At 43.9% G+C, this 18,015-nt stretch overlaps 1 protein-coding gene across 1 annotated transcript in view; it reads right to left on the minus strand.

Moving 5' to 3' along the window:
- Positions 1-18,015, minus strand: part of LOC109889439 (dynein heavy chain 17, axonemal) — an 80,397-nt gene that overhangs the window by 18,009 nt on the left and 44,373 nt on the right. Inside the window, exons 55-66 of the mRNA XM_031804569.1 lie at positions 12,805-13,065; positions 12,183-12,400; positions 11,819-12,026; positions 8,469-8,584; positions 8,022-8,214; positions 7,097-7,332; positions 6,877-6,999; positions 6,308-6,512; positions 1,315-1,479; positions 1,082-1,222; positions 792-962; positions 436-558 (exon numbers count right to left, since the gene is read on the minus strand). Of these exons, the coding sequence (XP_031660429.1) occupies positions 436-558; positions 792-962; positions 1,082-1,222; positions 1,315-1,479; positions 6,308-6,512; positions 6,877-6,999; positions 7,097-7,332; positions 8,022-8,214; positions 8,469-8,584; positions 11,819-12,026; positions 12,183-12,400; positions 12,805-13,065 (2,160 nt within the window). The remainder of the gene's footprint in view (positions 1-435; positions 559-791; positions 963-1,081; positions 1,223-1,314; positions 1,480-6,307; positions 6,513-6,876; positions 7,000-7,096; positions 7,333-8,021; positions 8,215-8,468; positions 8,585-11,818; positions 12,027-12,182; positions 12,401-12,804; positions 13,066-18,015) is intronic.

Raw genomic sequence — 18,015 nt, forward strand, 5'->3', positions numbered from 1 at the left:
AGAGCAGTGATACTATCAAGTGCAGTGTGCGGGTTCCTTCTCTTTTCTCATTTATCTTTGTGTAGCATAAGATCAATCAATGTGCATGCAAAAACACACATTGAAACAAACAATTCTAAAAAATGTACTTGCAATAGAGCATGCTGGGAAATATTATAATAATGGGTGAGGCTTTTGAGTGTGTGTGATGACTGTACCTTTATATTCAAAATATTGGGTACAAAAATGATACACTATTATAATAGATTATCAGCACATGTAACCTAAAAGGTACAGCCCAGTACCATGTGAGATTATATGTGTACCTCTGAAAGGACATTATGCAAATGTTGATATTTTTGTACCCCTGTTTACAATACTGTACTCTAACCGTACTCTTTCTTCTGAGAGTGTAGAGTGTGTGTGTGTGTGTGTGTGTGTTTGGGCTGTGCCCACCTTGATGCCACCCCAGCCCTGGTTGGCCAGGAAGTCAACCGGAGAGCCCAGGCCAGCTTTGTACGGGAACCTCAGGAGGAAGTCCAGCTCAGTAGGGTTGATCTCCTTCTTCATCAGCAAGATCTACTCACACACACAAATAAATAGTATTCTCATCCACCAAGCAGAAATGTTCTACGTAAGTATATGGGCCTATGTGTGTCACCAAATGTCACTTTGATTCTGTAAGTTCCTATTTTGTCAAAAGTCATTCTGTCTGCGTCCCAATCGGTACCCTATTCCCTATTTAGTGCTCTAATTTTGACCAGGGCTCATAGGGCACCCTATTCACTAGTCTGCCTGGTGTGTTTTCTGACCTGGAATGCAACCTGAGCAATGAAGGTAAGCTTGTCCCTCTCAAACAGGCTGCGGTTGGTGTACATGAACACAGAGTAGGTGATCTGATCTATCAGGTTGTTCACTCTGTGTTTCACCTCGTCCGCCGGCTCTGTAAGCATGATGGCCACCTCAAACACAACACTGAAAGCCTACACACACAGACAGACACACACACACAAAACCAAGTTTTCATCAAATATTAGTTCTGAGGTTGATAATAAAGTATTGAGTATTGAGAGTGTGATTCTAAAGTCCTGTGGAGTGTTACCTTGAGGGAGAACTGGTAGATGGGGTTGATTTTGTTCAGGTCGTTGAGGATAAAGTAGAGCAGGGCAGCTCGTATTGATGCAGGTCTGTAGTTCTCTCTGGCCTCGTTGATCTTAACCTCTGTTATCTTCGCTTCGCGCACCTGAAGGCGACAAACCCAAACATTCTCCACTGACCTTCACACCATAATAGACCATCATTAGAGAAAGTGTGTTTGTGTGTGTGTGTGTGTACCTTCTCCTCGATCTCAGTGGCGGTTGCCTTGGTGATTTCCAGGTTCTCTACGAGGGCGGTGTCTCCCAAAAAGTTTCCGGAGGCAGCCGAGAGGCGAGCCAACAGAGAGTCCTCCAGCTGCTTCAGCACAATCTTAAAGTTGTTTTGCTGCTTGGTCAGCTCAGCCTATATACACATCGCAGAGCAACGGGGACAGGTTAGTCACAGCACCCGGAGTAGAGTAAAGGTGCCCTTAGATGCTGATCTTGGGTCAGTTTTGCATTTCCCCCACTAATGGTTAAAACGGTTGGGGAATGTAGAAGCTGATCCTAGATCAGGTTGTGTGGTTCCCAACACTTCACCCCCGGAGCCACACCACCTACCACTCATCCTGAAGAAATACACTTGAAGACAGGGGAACTGACTCTTTTTTTTGTCACAAACCATATCAATTATATTGGATATCATTTTTCATTGCTTGATTTGGCTTGCCCTCTCTACACCCACAAAAATAGTTCTACAGTGCCAAATAAGGGTTATTTGGCTTGTAACCATAGCGGATCCCTTTTGGAGTGCTATATAGAACCCTTATTTGAAGGTACTATAAAGAACCATGCTCATAAGGTTGTAAAATAAACCTTTATGGTGCAATAAAGAACCCTTTCCTAAACGACAAAGAATCATTAAAAAAAGGTTCTAGCAAAGGGTTCTTTACCTTTATGGAAAATGGTTCTATAAATAACCTTTCTCGATCTCAAAGGTTCTACAAAGAACCTTTTGAAGAACCATACAGTTTTTATTTTGGTTAGCCATATTAAATTGTAAAAATCATTTAGTTCTATTTGTAAGTAAAGGAGGCTTTGTTGTGAAATTGGAAGCCGATTCTAGATTTAATTTTGGACTGGAGATGCTTAATATGAGTCTGGAAGGAGAGTTTACAGTCTAGCCAGACACCTAGGTATTTGTAGTTGTCCACATATTCTAAGTCAGAACCGTCCAGAGTAGTGATGCTAGTTGGGCAGGCGGGTGCGGGCAGCGATCGGTTGAAAAGCATGTATTTAGTTTTACTGGCGTTTAAGAGCAGTTGGAGGCCACAGAAGGAGTGTTGTATGGCATTGAAGCTCATTTGGAGGTTTGTTAACACAGTGTCCAAAGAAGGGCCAGATGTATACAGAATGATGTTGTCTGCGTAGAGGTGGATCAAGGAATCACCCGCAGCAAGCGTGACATCATTGATATAAACAGAGAAAAGAGTCTCCCCGAGAATTGAACCCTGTGGTACCCCCATTGAGACTGCCAGAGGTCCGGACAACAGGCCATCTGATTTGACACACTGAACTCTATCTGAGAAGTAGTTGGTGAACCAGGCGAGGCAGTCATTTGAGAAACCAAGGCTGTTGAGTCTGCCGATAAGAATACGGTGATTGACAGAGTCAAAGCCTTGGCTAGGTCGATGAAGACGGCTGTACAGTACTGTCTTTTATCGATGGTGGTTATGATATCGTTTAGTACCTTGAGCTTGGCTGAGGTGCACCCGTGACCAGCTCGGAAACCGGATTACACAGCGGAGAAGGTACGGTGGGATTTGAAATAGTCAGTGATCTGTTTGTTAAGTTGGCTTTGGAAAGGCAGGGCAGGATGGATATAGGTCTGTAACAGTTTGGGTCTAGAGTGTCACCCTCTTTGAAGAGGGGGATGACCGCGGCAGCTTTCCAATCTTTCGGAATCTCGGACGATACAAAAGAGAGGTTGAACAGGCTAGTAATAGGGGTCGCAACAATGGCGGCGGATAATTTTAGAAAGAGAGGGGCCAGATTGTCTAGCCCAGCTGATTTGTACGGGTCCAGATTTTGCAGCTCTTTCAGAACATCTGCTATCTGGATTTGGATGAAGGAGAAGCTAAGGCCATACAAATTTGACTTGATGTATAACAGATGCCCCACTTAACAATAGACCAAACAAATATACAAATAAATGTTTTACAGATTCATTTTAAACTATTTCTGTATGGACTTCGCTTTGTGCACAGGGGCATTGTCATGCTGAAATAGGAAAGGGCCTTCCCCAAACTGTTGCCACAATGTTAGAAGCTGTAGTTTATGCTTTCAGTACTAGATTAATTCTCTGACCCTTTGATTGGGTGGACAATATGTCAGTTCATGCTGCAAAAGTTCTAATAGGTTGGAGAATGTCCTCCAGAAGTTATCATAATTACTGTATAAGTCTATGGAAGGGGGTGAGAACCATGTAGGCAGTATACCATATTTTATGATATACCGGTATTGATGCATGGACCGGTTTGGATTTTTACTTTACCTTCTATACCGGTATTTTAATATTTGGTTGTTGTTAAATGTGATATGCCATGTGTAATGTCAATGTTTAAGGTTTACTTCGCTACTTCAGTCATCTCTCTTCGCGCCACTTTCCACACAGACCTAGCCACGCCCCCTGTCACTCAAGGAGCGCATTTGATGTTCCTCAACCACCAGACACGTTTAGTCTGCATGGTCAATGCAGCACATGCAAAAATGTTGATAACAATGCTGTTTTTTTATAAATCCACTAGTGTTCTACAATGACACTATTAGCTTGTGTTTCTTACATCAGCAAACAGCTAGTTCGTATTTTCTTAGCAAGTTGCCCTAAATCTTGTGAGATGATAATTGTTAGTCGCTAATGCTAATAGCTAGCTAGCTAATAAATGTACTGAGTAAGAGCAAACGTAGCTAGCTAATACAGCCTGATAATACTAGTGATGGTGTAGACCTAAATCGGCATGTGGTTTATGCAACAGTATCTTCTAAATCAAAGACGAATATCCAAATCAAGAATATGTTAGCTACATTAAGTAACTAAGAGAAAACATGCAATGTAGCCAAAGCTTATAGGGTCCCCTAGGAAACACTTTATTTCCTACCCTGTCACAATAACCTCCCTGGCATTTTAATTCGTTGTCATCTCAAACAACACTACTAAAAGTGCTCACTATTATATCCTAACTATAGAATTAGAATAGTCATTCTATTTCCATGATTCCAACAGTTTTTCTTGAAATCGCAAGTCAAAACGCAATTGCAACATTTGGTTAAAAATATGTACCAGATTATTTGTCCATGTAGTGCAGCCCTATGTGGCAGTGTGGAAATTATCTCAATTGAGCAGTGGTGTAAAGTATTTAAAAAATACTACTTAAGTAGTAGTTTGTTGGTATCTGTAATTTTTTGTTAGTTTTTTGACTACTTTTACTTCACTACATTCCTAAAACAAATACTGTACTTTTTACTCCATACATTTTCCCTGACACCTAAAAGTACTCGTTACATTTTGAATGCTTATCAGGACAGGAAAATGGTTCAATTCACGCACTTGTCAAGAGAATATCCCTGGTCATCTACTGCCTCTGATCTGGAGGACTCACTAAACACAAATGCTTTGTTTGTAAATTATGTCTGAGTGTTGGAGTGTGCCCCTGGCTATCTGTAAATGGAAAAAAAATGAAAAAGAAAATGGTGCCATCTGGTTTGCTTAATATAAGGAATTTGAAATGATTTATACTTTTACTTTTGATACTTAAGTACATTTGATCAATTACGTTTACTTTTGATACTTAAGTATATTTAAAATCAAATACTTTTAGACTTATACTCAAGTAGAATTTTACTGGGTGACTTTCACTTTTACAATTTTCTATTAAAGTATCTTTACTTTTACTCAAGTATGTCAATTGGGTACTTTTTCCACCACTGCAACTGAGTGCAGGAAATGCAGAAGTGCTGAAACTTGTTTTGGTTGAAGTTTAATTGAACAGTATAAAACAATAAGATTGGAGAAAGGCTCATTGAAATCACTTAGAATGTATGTGTTGCCACCCTAGTGTTAACGATGTGAAATGGCTAGCTAATTAGCGGGGTGTGCGCTAATAGCGTTTCAATCGGTGACGTCACTCGCTCTGAGACCTTGAAGTAGCCTACCTTACTCTCTGTGCTCTCTCATCTGGCAACAGCAGACTTACAGTGGCACATGCACACACAGAGTTGTAGGCTACATGTGGGAGCTCTTTAGCATCTTGAAAATGCGCCTTGGTAGGAGAGTAAGCTATGATTTGATGTTCATTTTTCCCCCAGATTTTGTCTTGGTGGCAACAATTAAGCAGCTGTACAACATAGAGGAAACACTGTATTCATCTCCGGTCACATTTTTTAAGACCATTGAAAACTGAATTTAAGACAAGACCAAGTCCATAACAAACCGTTTTGAGGACAGCCGTTTTAACAAACCCCTCATAGAGTTTTCTGTCTGTTGCTGTTCTTGTTAAATTGGATTTGGCCTGCTCAAAGTGCGCTTCGAAGTTAGACCGAAAGAGCTCGCCACCCAGCATTGCCTCCGCCATAGCCTACAGTTCTTCATTCTTCTCCCCACCGCCAGAGAGAAGACAGGGAGCAAAACCATAATTTACCTAACTCTAGGCTGCTATAAATATTTATTTGGTTTGTCATTCTATAATTTTTAATATATTTGATTTGGAATTTATCAGAATACTTTTCCAGAAATAGTTTTGCCACCTCTAAGTATTCTCAAATTGGAAAAAGTAAGGGAGCGCCACTCCCCCACGCTCTACACCCCTGTCTACAGGTGTAGACAACTAAAAGACATTGTGATTAGATGTTCCCGACCACATCCGAAAGTAGTCAGACAGGCATTGTGAGATATCTTAGGCTGCGTATATACAGGCAGCCAAATTGACATTTTTTTCACTAATTGGTCTTTTGACCAATCAGATTTGAAAAAGATCTGATGTTAAAAGATCTGATGTGATTGGTCAAAAGACCAATTAGTGTAAAAAAATATCAGAATTGGGCTGCTCGTATAAACGCAAGCTTACAAGAGTAGAAGTGGACGGATAAGAGACATTTTACTACCATGTGTAGATGCAACAGCTACAATCAGAATGTAGATCAGATCAGAACAAAGGACGCATGCTAGCTCTAGGTATAAAAACGGCTTCTGTCACCTTGAGCTCTTCCAGGTCTGGCCGTTCCTTAGCAACCACGGCGGCTAGCAGCTGGTCCTCCAGCCCGTCTCTGGTAACCAGGAAGTTGATGAGCGTACACTGAGCCTGCATCTCAGGCTTGTAGTGAGGATTGAAGTACTTAGTGTGCAGGATGAGACGGAAGCTAGGGCTGTACTCTACCTCCTTGTCTCCTATCCGGATGTACCTGCCAGACAGAATGCATGAGAGAGACTGAAGGACAATTTTGTTTTTATTGGATGGCAAAGAAATATAATACATTTTAGGTGTGGCCCTCCGGACCTCAGTGAAGACCAAATGTGGTCCTCAAGGAAAATTAGTTTGACATGCCTGCCCTATGTGGAGTCATTGTGTGTGTCCGAAATGGCACTGTATTCCCTAAGCAGTGTACTACTTTTGACTGGTCAAAATAATATATATCGCAATAGTACCAGGTCAAAAGTAGTGCACTAAATAGGGAATATGGGATGCAGACATTGTGAGGAGTCATAGTGGCCCAGGGAGGGGTGTCAGAGGGCTGTAAGTGGTATATAGAGGTGATGATGACTTACTTGCCCTTCTTGATGGTGTTCCTGCCCAGTAAAGGGTCCAGGACGGGTTCTACATTCTCACTGATGTTCTCTAACAGCAGAGTGTCTCCGTTAGACACAGCGCTCTCGATGCTGTCCAGGTACCTGTACACACACACACAGGATAGGTAGTATATCAATGCCTGGTCAACAAGACCACACACTGGCTACTCTATCAAGACTGTGTGTGAGAAGGACTGACCCTTTCTGTCCCAGCCGGATGACTTTAAGGTTGTCTCCGTATTTCCTTTTGATCCACTTGATTCCCTGGAGCTGGGCATCCACGATGAGCGGCCAGCGTTCCGTATTGCACAGGATGGTGGCGTTCTCAATGGACATGCGGTCACTAGGCAAGCCCTGGTTGCTCCAGGCAGCGATGTCCGCGTCATCTGTCAGCAACATCAGGGGGTCCAGCCCCTCTGTGATCGGGATGGGCACCTGGGAGAGGGAGGGATGAAACAGGAGATTACTACAGTATACTACATCTGCATCACTTTGCTGGTTAGCAAATGTTTAATTGATAACACACTCATTCATGCAAGTCAATCTCCTTTCAGGTGATTAAGTCATGTTGAACTAATTTATCATTCTATTCATTCAGTGACCCGGGTCTGACTGTGATGTTTCCGTTACTGACGTATGGTTTGTGTGCTGAGCCAGGAGTGTGTGGTGTACCTTGAACTCTCTGAGGTAGTGTTAGGTGTGTGTGGTGTACCTTGAACTCTCTGAGGTAGTGTTAGGTGTGTGTGGTGTGTGCTGTACCTTGAACTCTCTGAGGTAGTGTTAGGAGTGTGTGGTGTACCTTGAACTCTCTGAGGTAGTGTTAGGAGTGTGTGGTGTGTGCTGTACCTTGAACTCTCTGAGGTAGTGTTAGGAGTGTGTGGTGTACCTTGAGCTCTTTGAGGTAGTGTTAGGAGTGTGTGGTGTACCTTGAGCTCTGAGGTAGTGTTAGCAGTGTGTGGTGTACCTTGAACTCTCTGAGGTAATGTCAGGAGTGTGTGGTGTACCTTGAGCTCTTTGAGGTAGTGTTAGGAGTGTGTGGTGTACCTTGAGCTCTTTGAGGTAGTGTTAGGAGTGTGTGGTGTACCTTGAGCTCTTTGAGGTAGTGTTAGGAGTGTGTGGTGTACCTTGAGCTCTTTGAGGTAGGGCAGCCAGTACTTGTCCATGAGTTCAATGCGGTACTTCTTGGTGAAGTAGCCCACGTAGGAGACGAAGGCAGAGATGAGCATGACGTCACCACTCAGAGTCTTCTCCTGGATCTTAAACTGGGCCACCGACTCTGACCAACGCACCTTCTCTGAGGCCAGACCTCCCACCAGCCTGCCAGAGAGAGAGACACAGTCACACCACGTGTCAATATGACAGTTATCAAAGATGGTAGACTAAATCTTATTAAATCAAAGATATAATTTTAAATTCAAAAAATATTAAAATATCTCTATACTAATACTGAATCAAATGTTCGAAGACACAGTTTGAATTTAAACCAGGAATGCACAGGCAGTGAGTGTCATCCCATGTCTGTGGTTGTGTTTTGTGGTGCAGTGCTGTACTGTACTGTAGCTGCACGTCACCTGTTGGCCAGAGAGATGGTCTGATTGGTGGCGTCTGCTTCCTGTTGACACCTCAGCTTGTCCGATGTGGCCTTCTCAAACTCCGATGTCAGTTTGGCCAGGTTAGCATTCAGTTGCTAAATACAAGACAACAACATCCCTCTTTCATGGATAATAAGACCGGGAGGGTGAGAATAGAAAGACAGCAACAAGGCACATTTCTGTTCCACAATGGAATTATTCTATTCTACACTGTAAGTTTATGTCAACTTGAGTCAAATCAAGGAAACCAGCTGCAATATGATTTCTAGTTCACTCAACTTAATTAGAAAAGTTCTGCTAACATACATTCCTGAGTTGTCTCAACACATTTGTCAAAGTTGAGTAAACTAGAAATCGTATTGCAGCTGGTTGCCTTGATTTTTTAAAGTTAACTCAACTTTTGATTTTTAGTCCTCTCAATTTAACAATGCAAGGATATCATCAGCAAAATTATTTAAGCTCCATGGACCAATGTAGCGAATTCGATGGGTAGCCCCGACCTGGTCCAGCGACGGTCAACCCAATACCTTAACCATTACGCCAAGAGAACCGAAGTTGGATGAACTATAATAAATATTATTACGTTGCGGGTCTCAGCAAACTAAACTCTATTGTGGGATCAACTCAGCTATTTGTGTTGCAAGATTTCAAATTCAACTCACATTGAGCAAAAATCGAATAAAATACCATTGTATTTGTCACATGTGCCGAATACAACAGGTGAAGACCTTACAGTGAAATTATTACTTACAAGCCCTTAACCATCAATGCAGTTAAGAAAAAATAAGTTTTAAGAAATTATTTAATAAACTGAAGTAAACAAATTAAAAATGGAAAAATAACAAATAATTAAAGAACAACAATAAAATAACAGTAATGAGGCTATATACAGGGGGTACCAGGAAAGAGTCAATGTGCAGGGGCACAGGTTAGTCGAGGTAGTATGTACATGTAGGTAGAGGTAAATTAACAGAGAGTAGCAGAAGCGTAGAAATGGGGGGGTAGCCATTTAGTTAGCTGTTCAGGAGTCTTATGGCTTGGGGGTAGAAGCTATTAAGCTGCCTTTTAAACCTAGACTTGGCGCTCCAGGACCGCTTGCCACGCGGTAGCAGAGAGAACAGTCTATGACTAGGGTGGCTGGAGTCTTTGGCAATTTTTAGGGCCTTCCTCTGACACCGCCTGGTATAGAGGTCCTGGCTGTCAGGAAGCTTGGCCCCGGTGATGTACTGTGCCGTATGCAGTACCATCTGTAGTGCCTTGCTGTCGATGCTGAGCAGTTGCCATACCAGGCTGTGATTTGTACACCAAGGAACCTCTCAACCTGCTCCACTACAGCCCTGTTGATGAGAATGGGGCCTTGCTTGGCCCTTACTTTTCCTGTAGTCCACGATCATCTCCTTTGCCTTGATCACATTGAGGGAGAGGTTGTTATCCTGGCACCACACTGTCAGGTCTCTGACCTCCTCCCTATAAGCTGTCTCATTGTTGTTGGTGATCAGGCCTACATCTGTTGTGCCGTCGGCAAACTTAATGATGGTGTTGGAGTCGTGCTTGGCCATGCAGTCATGGGTGAACACGGAGTACAGGAGGGGACTGACCCCTGAGGGGCCCCTATGTTGAGGATCAGTGTGGCAGATGTGTTGTTACCGACCCTTACCACCTGAGGGCGGCCCGTCAGGAAGTCCAGGATCCAGTTGCAGAGGGAGGTGTTTAGTCCCAGGGTCCTTAGCTTAGTGATGAGCTTTGAGGACACTATGGTGTTGAACGCTGAGCTGCAGTCAATGAATAGCATTCTCACGTAGGTGTTCCTTTTGTCCAGATGGGAAAGGGCAGTGTGGAGTGCAATAGAGATTGCGTCATCTGTGGATCTGTTGGGGCAGTATGCAAATTGAAGTGGGTCTAGCGTTCCTGGGATTATAGTGTTGATGTGAGCCATGACCAGCCTTTCAAAGCACTTCATGACTACAGACGTGAGTGCTACGGGTCGGTAAACATTTAGGCAGGTTACCGTGGTGTTCTTGGGCACAGGGACTATGGTGGTCTGCTTGGATTACATCTCCGGATTACATCTTCCAACTAAAGGCAACCGTGACAAAGAGAGGGAGAAGCATCCATCCATGTATACGGGTAAGAGAGTCTAGCAAGCTACATTTTCAGATATTACGCTTTTCTAATTTTGTCAGAAAGTCGTTTTCATTTCAAGTTAAAGTGTACTGTTAGCTAGCTAGCTAACGTTACGTGTATGATCTGTGTAGTAATATTATTTGTATCTCAGAGCCATTTGCATTGCTAGTTATAGCCTAATGTTAGCTAGCTAACATTGAACCTGGTTGGTTAGCTACCTGCAGATTCATGCAGGGTAGTAATGTTATGAGTTGGGATTATGGTTAATTGTTTAGCTAGCTAGCTACATGTCTAAACAAAAGACTCCACTATGCAAGTAACTATTTCACTAATATGTTTATGATGTCACTGCAAAAACAGTTGATAGCCGTAGCTGGTAAATTCGCTCTGGCTATCTACTCCGATTTCAGAGCACTCTCATCTGAGTGTGCCAGAGCGCAGAATAACTGACGAAACGCTCTGAATTTACGAATACCCAGAGCACACTCTAGCACTCCAGATTAAATTTACGAACAAACCCATAGTATAAGCCAGCCTTTAGTCTTGAAATCTTTGGTTGTTTACTACATAGCCTCACATGTGAATCCTTAAAGAGAAGGGTGGGGCTAAAGCTTTTAAGAGGGTGTGAACGATGCTGAATGGGTGTAGACAAAGAAGAGCTCTCCAGTAGGTACCAAAACATAGATAGGGCCATTTTTTCAAAAGTGAGGTTACACGTTTATCACCTTTCAAAGCAGAATTACTTTCCCATTGTTCCTCAACTATAGTGTATGATATAACATTTCCTAGCTCTGAGTCTCTCCTTTTATCCAATTTAAAAAACACAATTTCAAATCGAGCCGATCGGTCATACATAAGTGAATTCGCCAAATACTTGTGGTCCCCTAAAATGGGGAGATTATGTCCAAAAAGTGCTGTAATTTCTCAAAAGTTCACCTGATATCAATGAAAATACCCTCAAATTAAAACTGACAGTCTGCACTCTAACCTTTTAGTCATTGTATCATTTCAAATCCAAAGTGCTGGAGTAAAAGGTCCCCCCAAAAATGTCACTGTCCCAATACTTTTGAATCTCACTGTAGATGCACATCTTAAATCAGGTTACAGACCAGTTAACTAGGCCTAAGACCCCTAGATTTAGCGAGTGCAACTATATTAGAAGGCTAGTTAATCGGTTTTGTAACAATTCTATTGTATTCTCTCACATTGATCTTGGTCTTGATGATGGAGAGTTTGTCCAAGGCAGCGGCTAGCTCAGCATTGGCCTGGGCCAGAGTCTGGCGCTTGGGCTCCACATCACAGTACACCTCGTAGAACATCACAATGTTGATGCACCACGAACACAGACCTGCAGCAGCAAGTGACTTAGAGCGGATGTATTCTGGCTCGAATGTGGGGTCGTTCTTAAACGGTCTGCACAGGGAATAAAAAGAAGATACACACAAAATCTATCATCAACAAGATATAAAAGAATATAAGGGGAAAAGGGACTCAAATCTTCAGAGAAATAAGGATTTCCTGATGAATCAGCTAAAGTGTTTGGGTGTCAGCTAGGTTTGTGTTTCTCACTGGAAGGCCTTAATGCAGGTGTCAGGGATGTTCTCCTTGTTGTAGTTGATCAGGGCGTCCAGGAAGGCGTCCACCTTAGCCATGATGTTCTTGGCAGCCTTCCAGCTCTTGTCTTTAGGCACCTTCCCTCCGGGGGCCATCAGGATCATCACAGCACCCATCACGTTCACCACCGCCTCCGGAGGTGAGCCAAATGACTTCAACTCTGTCAGGTTGTTCTGCAGTACAGGGGGAACAGAGAGGTTATATGACACACAGAATCACTTAACTCACTGAACAACACATACATACACTCTTCAGCATTTTCGGCTCACTGCAGTAGTTTCAATGCTCGATTCCTACTAATCTTGTTAACTATCCTAGAATGTGTTGAAAGCTCTATACATACTTACACACACACACACACACACACGTTATGTTCTATCACCGTGGGGCCCTAAAATGAATTTCCATTCAAATTCCCTAAACTTAACTATAACCACTAACTCTTTAAACTTAAAATAGCCTTTGTCCTCATGGGGACGTGGGAAATGGCCCCTCCGGGAGAATTTTCCTTGTTTTATCCTTGTGGGGACATTTGGGGATTTTAGAAACCAACCCCCACACACACACACATCCAGACCTTGTTGAGAGTGTTGAGAGCCTCCTGGGCAGCCAACAGTGCAGGTTCTGCTTTGGCCAAGTCCTCTTCACAAGACCTCTGTTTCTCTCCCACATTCTTGGCGATTACTTGCACTTTGAGCTCCTCATCGTTGGCTATGACCTTCTCCTTGGACACTTTCTCTGTTTCTACACCGACCACCTCGATGAGCTTGTCAGCATCCTCATTCTTCTGCTTGAGCTCCACCTCCTGCACGGCCAGCTTGGCCTTCAGATCATCCACCTGGTGGAGGGAACACACACATCAGAAACAGAACACAACTACACACACATCAGAGACAGAAGACAACGCTGTGCAACACTTCTGCAGGTTGTTCATCATTGGTGTAAAAGGAGAATATGTTCTTAGTCAACTTCATTGGTAAATTCAAGTTTGGTGGGTTATAAATGTATCAATAATACAGTAATGACTAGTGGTGGGCACCAATATCGATAATTAGATGATATTGATTTCCTGCCGCACTCGGCGTATGGCTAGCAGAGCAAAAACATAGCATGGGTTCACCCTTGGTGTCACGTCCTGACCTTAGTTCCTTTTTTATGTCTAGTTACGTCAGGGTGTGAGTTGGGGTGGGCATTCTATGTTATGTAGTCTAGGTTTTGTATTTCTATGTGTTTGGCCTGGTATGGTTCCCAATCTGCTCCAGGTTACCACGCTGCTTGGTCCTTTTTTGGTGGGTAGTTGTTTTCTGTCTCTGTCTCTGTTCCAGACAGGACTGTTTCGTTTGTTCCGTTTTGTTCTAGTGTTCAGTGTAATTAAAAGATCCCGAACACGTAACACGCTGCACCTTGGTCCTCTCCTTCTTCCACCAACGACAACCGTTACAGAACTACCCACCAAAAAAGGACCAAGCAGCTTGGTAACCTGGAGCAGAGGGTTCTGGACTCCTGGACTTGGGAGGAGATTTTGGACGGTAAGGGACCCTGGGCACAGGCTGGGGAATATCGCCGCCCCAGGGAAGAGCTGGAGGCAGCTAAAGCCGAGCGGCGGCGATATGAGGAGTTAGTCACCGGGGTTAGTTAGCACAACAGAGACGAAAGGCAGCCCCAAAAATGTATTGGGGTGAGCACACGGGGAGTGTGGCTAAGTCAGGTAGGAGACCTGAGCCAACTCCCCGTGCTTACCGTGGCGAGAGGTTGACCGGGCAGGCACCGTGTTATGCCGTGAGGCGCACGGTGTCCCCAGTGCGCAGGCATAGCCCGGTGCGCTACATCGCAGCTCCTCGTATAGGCCGGGCTAGAGTGGGCATCGAGCCAGGAATAATGAAGCCGGCTCCGCGCATCTGGTCTCCAGTGCGTCTCCTCGGCACGGGTTATATGGCACCAACCCTACGCATGGTGTCCCCGGGTTCGCCAGCGGTCTGTTCCACCCCGCTGCACTTGCCGGGCTACAGGGAGTATCCAGCCAGGACAGGTTGTGCAGGCTCGGTGCTCGAGACCTTCAGTACGCCTCCACGGTCCGGTCCATCCGGTGCCTCCTCCACACACCAGGCCTCCTGTGGCAGCCCCACGCACCAGGCTGGGTGCGCCCTTCACTCCGGCGCTGCCAGAGTCTCCCGTTTATTCGGGGCCCGCTGAAAGGGTCTCCAGTCCGGGGTCGGTGGCGAGGGTCGCCGCTCCAAAGGCGCCACCTAAGTGGGCCAAGACTAAAGTGGATTGGGGTCCATGTCCCGCGCCAGAACCGCCACTGCGGACAGATGCACACCCAGACCCTCCCCTATGGGTTTAGGTTTTGCGTCCGGAGTCCGCACCTTTGGGGGTGGGTTACTGTCACGTCCTGACCTTAGTTCCTTTTTTATGTCTCTGTTTTAGTTTGGTCAGGGCATGAGTTGGGGTGGGCATTCTATGTTTTGTAGTCTAGGTTTTGTATTTCTATGTGTTTGGCCTGGTATGGTTCCCAATCAGAAGCAGCTGGCAATCGTTGTCTTTGATTGAGAATCATACTTAGGTAGCCTGTTCCCACCTGTGTTTGTGGGTAGTTGTTTTCTGTCTCTGTGTCTCTACCAGACAGGACTGTTTCGGTTGTGTTTCAGTGTTCAGTTATTGAATAAATTTAACATGGACACTTACCAGGCTGCGTATTGGTCCGATCCTTCTTATTCCTCATCAGAAGAGGAAGACAATTGTTACACATGGGACTAGCTTGCTAACTCTAATCAAACAAAAATGTTGTCAAAACTAAATAAGATCTGGTGCAACCAATTACCTTCAGAAGTCACATAATTAGTTAAATAAAGTCCACCTGTGTGCAATCTAAGTGTCACATGATCTGTCACCTGATCTCAGTATATATACACCTGTTCTGAAAGGCCCCAGAGTCTGCAACACCACTAAGCAAGGGGCACTAACAAGCAAGCGGCACTATGAAGACCAAGGAGCTCTCCAAACGGTTGTGGAGAAGTACAGATCAGAAGTACAGATCAGGGTTGGGTTATAAAAAATATCCGAAACTTTGAACATCCCACGGAGCACCATTAAATTCATTATTCAATGGAATTAATCAGAGAGGCAACAAAAAAACAAAAGATAACCCAGAAGGAGCTGCAAAGCTCCACAGTGGAAATTGGAGTATCTATCCATAGGACCACTTTAAGCCGTACACTCCACAGAGCTGGGCTTTACAGAAGAGTGTCCAGAAATAAATAAGCAAACATGTTTGGTGTTCATCAAAAGGCATGTGGGAGACTCCCCAAACATATGGAAGAAAGTACTCTGGTCAGATGAGACTAAAATTGAGCTTTTTGGCCATCAAGGATAACGCTATGTGTGGCGGAAACCCAACACTTCTCATCACCCCGAGAACACCATCCTCACAGTGAAGCATGTTGGTAGCAGGATCGTGCTGTGGGGATGATTTTCATCGGCAGGGGCTGGGAAACTGGTCACAATTGAAGGAATGATGGATGGCTTTAAATACAGGGAAATTCTTGAGGGAAACCTGTTTCAGACTTCCAGAGATTAGAGACTGGTTCACCTTCCAGCAGGACAATGACCCTAAGCATACTGCTAAAGCAACACTTGAGTGGTTTAAGGGGAAACATTTAAATGTCTTGGAAAGGCCTAGTCAAAGCCCAGACCTCAATCAAATTGAGAATCTGTGGAATGACTTAAAGATTGCACCATCAGAACCCATCCAACTTGAAGGAGCTGGAGCAGTTTTGCCTTGAAGAATGGGCAAAAATCCCAGTGGCTAGATGTGCTAAGTTTATAGAGACATAACCCAAGGGCCTTGCAGCTGTAATTACTGCAAAACGTGGCTCTACAAAGTATTGACTTTAGGGGGGGGGGTGAATAGTTATGCATGCTCAAGTTTTCTGTTTTTCTGTCCTATTTCTTGTTTGTTTCACAGTAATGGTATTTGAATGTTTGGTTTGTTAAAACCTGTTAAGGAGGCTGCGAATTTTCGCAGCTTTTTGTTTAAAATCGCGCAACAATTCAGCGTCCTGCTACTCATGCCAGGAATATAGTATATGCATATGATAAGTGTGTGTGTGTATAGAAAACACTCTGAAGTCTCTAAAACTGGTTAAATCGTGTCTGTGGCTATAACATAACGTGTTTAGGAGTAAAAATCCTTCGAAAAACTGTTCACCAAAAACACAAAAATAATATTCATCCGCCAGTCAATGTATTGTCTAAGGCTAAAGAAAATACATGAGGATCCCCTGTAAACGCCTACAGCTTCCACACGATGTCGCCAGTACTGGCATTTTTTGGCTACTTTATCCTTGGTTTGATGACGTTTAGGCACTTCCTTTCTTGGGGCTCACCGCAGGATGTTATGTTATGATTTCAAGACTTGCTGCTATCGAATACAGATCGCCCCGTGATCAATTTGATAGATTATTAACATTTATTAATACCTAAAGTTGGTTTAGAAAAGTAGTTTGAAGTGATTTTTTAAAGTTTATAGGCAGCTTTTGTCATTTTAAAAAGTGACGTTGCGTCTTGTAAAGGGGCATTTTTCTGGATCAGACCGGTCTTCAGCAAATCACATTTTGGGTATACAATGATGGATTTAATCGGGAAAAAGACCCAATTGTGATGTTTATGTGACATATAGGAGTGCCAACAAAGAAGCTCGTCAAAGGTAATGAATGTTTTATATTTTATTTCTGTGTTTTGGGTAGCGCCGGCTACCGCAAAATCTGTTGTTTAGATGACGTTCTGGTATTTTGGGGGGTGCATGCTATCAGATAATAGCTTCTCATGCTTTCGCCGAAAAGCATTTCACAAATCTGACTCGGTGGCTAGATTCACAACGAGTGTAGCTTTAATTCACTACCTTGCATGTGTGTTTTATAGAAAGTTTGAGTTTTATCGAAAACTATTGGTGGCGCTCTAAAATTTCCGCTGATTTTGATCCCGCCACAGGGACCAAGTCCATAAGAAGTTTAAATGTGATACGCCGTGTGTAACGTCCATTTGTATAGTTTACTCTGCTACTTGAGTCCTTCCTCTCCGCTCTCTCTCTCCATGCCGCTTTCAACACCATACCTAGTTCCATCCCCTGTCACTCTAAGAGTATTAGTGAGGCCGGGCACTGATGTTGGGCAGGCCAATCAAGTTATTCCACACCAATCTTGACAAACCATTTCTGTATGGACCTCGCAAACAGTTGCCTCAAAGTTGAAAGCACAGAATCATCTAGAATGTCATTGTATGCTGTTAAGATTTCCCTTCCACTGGAACTAAGGGGCCTAGCCCAGACCATGAAAAACAGCCCCAGACCATTATTCCTCCTCCACCAAACTTTACAGTTGGTATTATGCATCGTGGCAGGTAGCGTTTTCCTGGCATCCGCCAAACCCAGATTCATCCGTTGGACTGCCAGATAGTAAAGTGTGATTCATCACTACAGAGAACGTGTTTCCACTGCTCCAGAGTCCAAAGCAGTGGGTTTTACATGACTCCAGCTGACGCTTGGTATTGCGCATGGTGATCTTAGGCTTGTGTGCGGCTGCTCAGCCATGGAAACCCATTTCATGAAGTTCCCGACGAACCGTTTATTGTGCTGATGTTGCTTCCAGATGCAGTTTGGAATTCAGTAGTGAGTGTTGTATTGCAACCGAGGACAGACGATGTTGTCACGCTACGCAATTCAGCATTCGGCGGTCCCGTTCTGTGAACTTGTGTGGCCTACCACTTCGCGGCTGAGCTGTTGTTGCTCCTA

This window comes from Oncorhynchus kisutch, linkage group LG25 (genome assembly GCF_002021735.2).
Source record: "Oncorhynchus kisutch isolate 150728-3 linkage group LG25, Okis_V2, whole genome shotgun sequence".
NCBI lineage: Eukaryota > Metazoa > Chordata > Actinopteri > Salmoniformes > Salmonidae > Oncorhynchus > Oncorhynchus kisutch.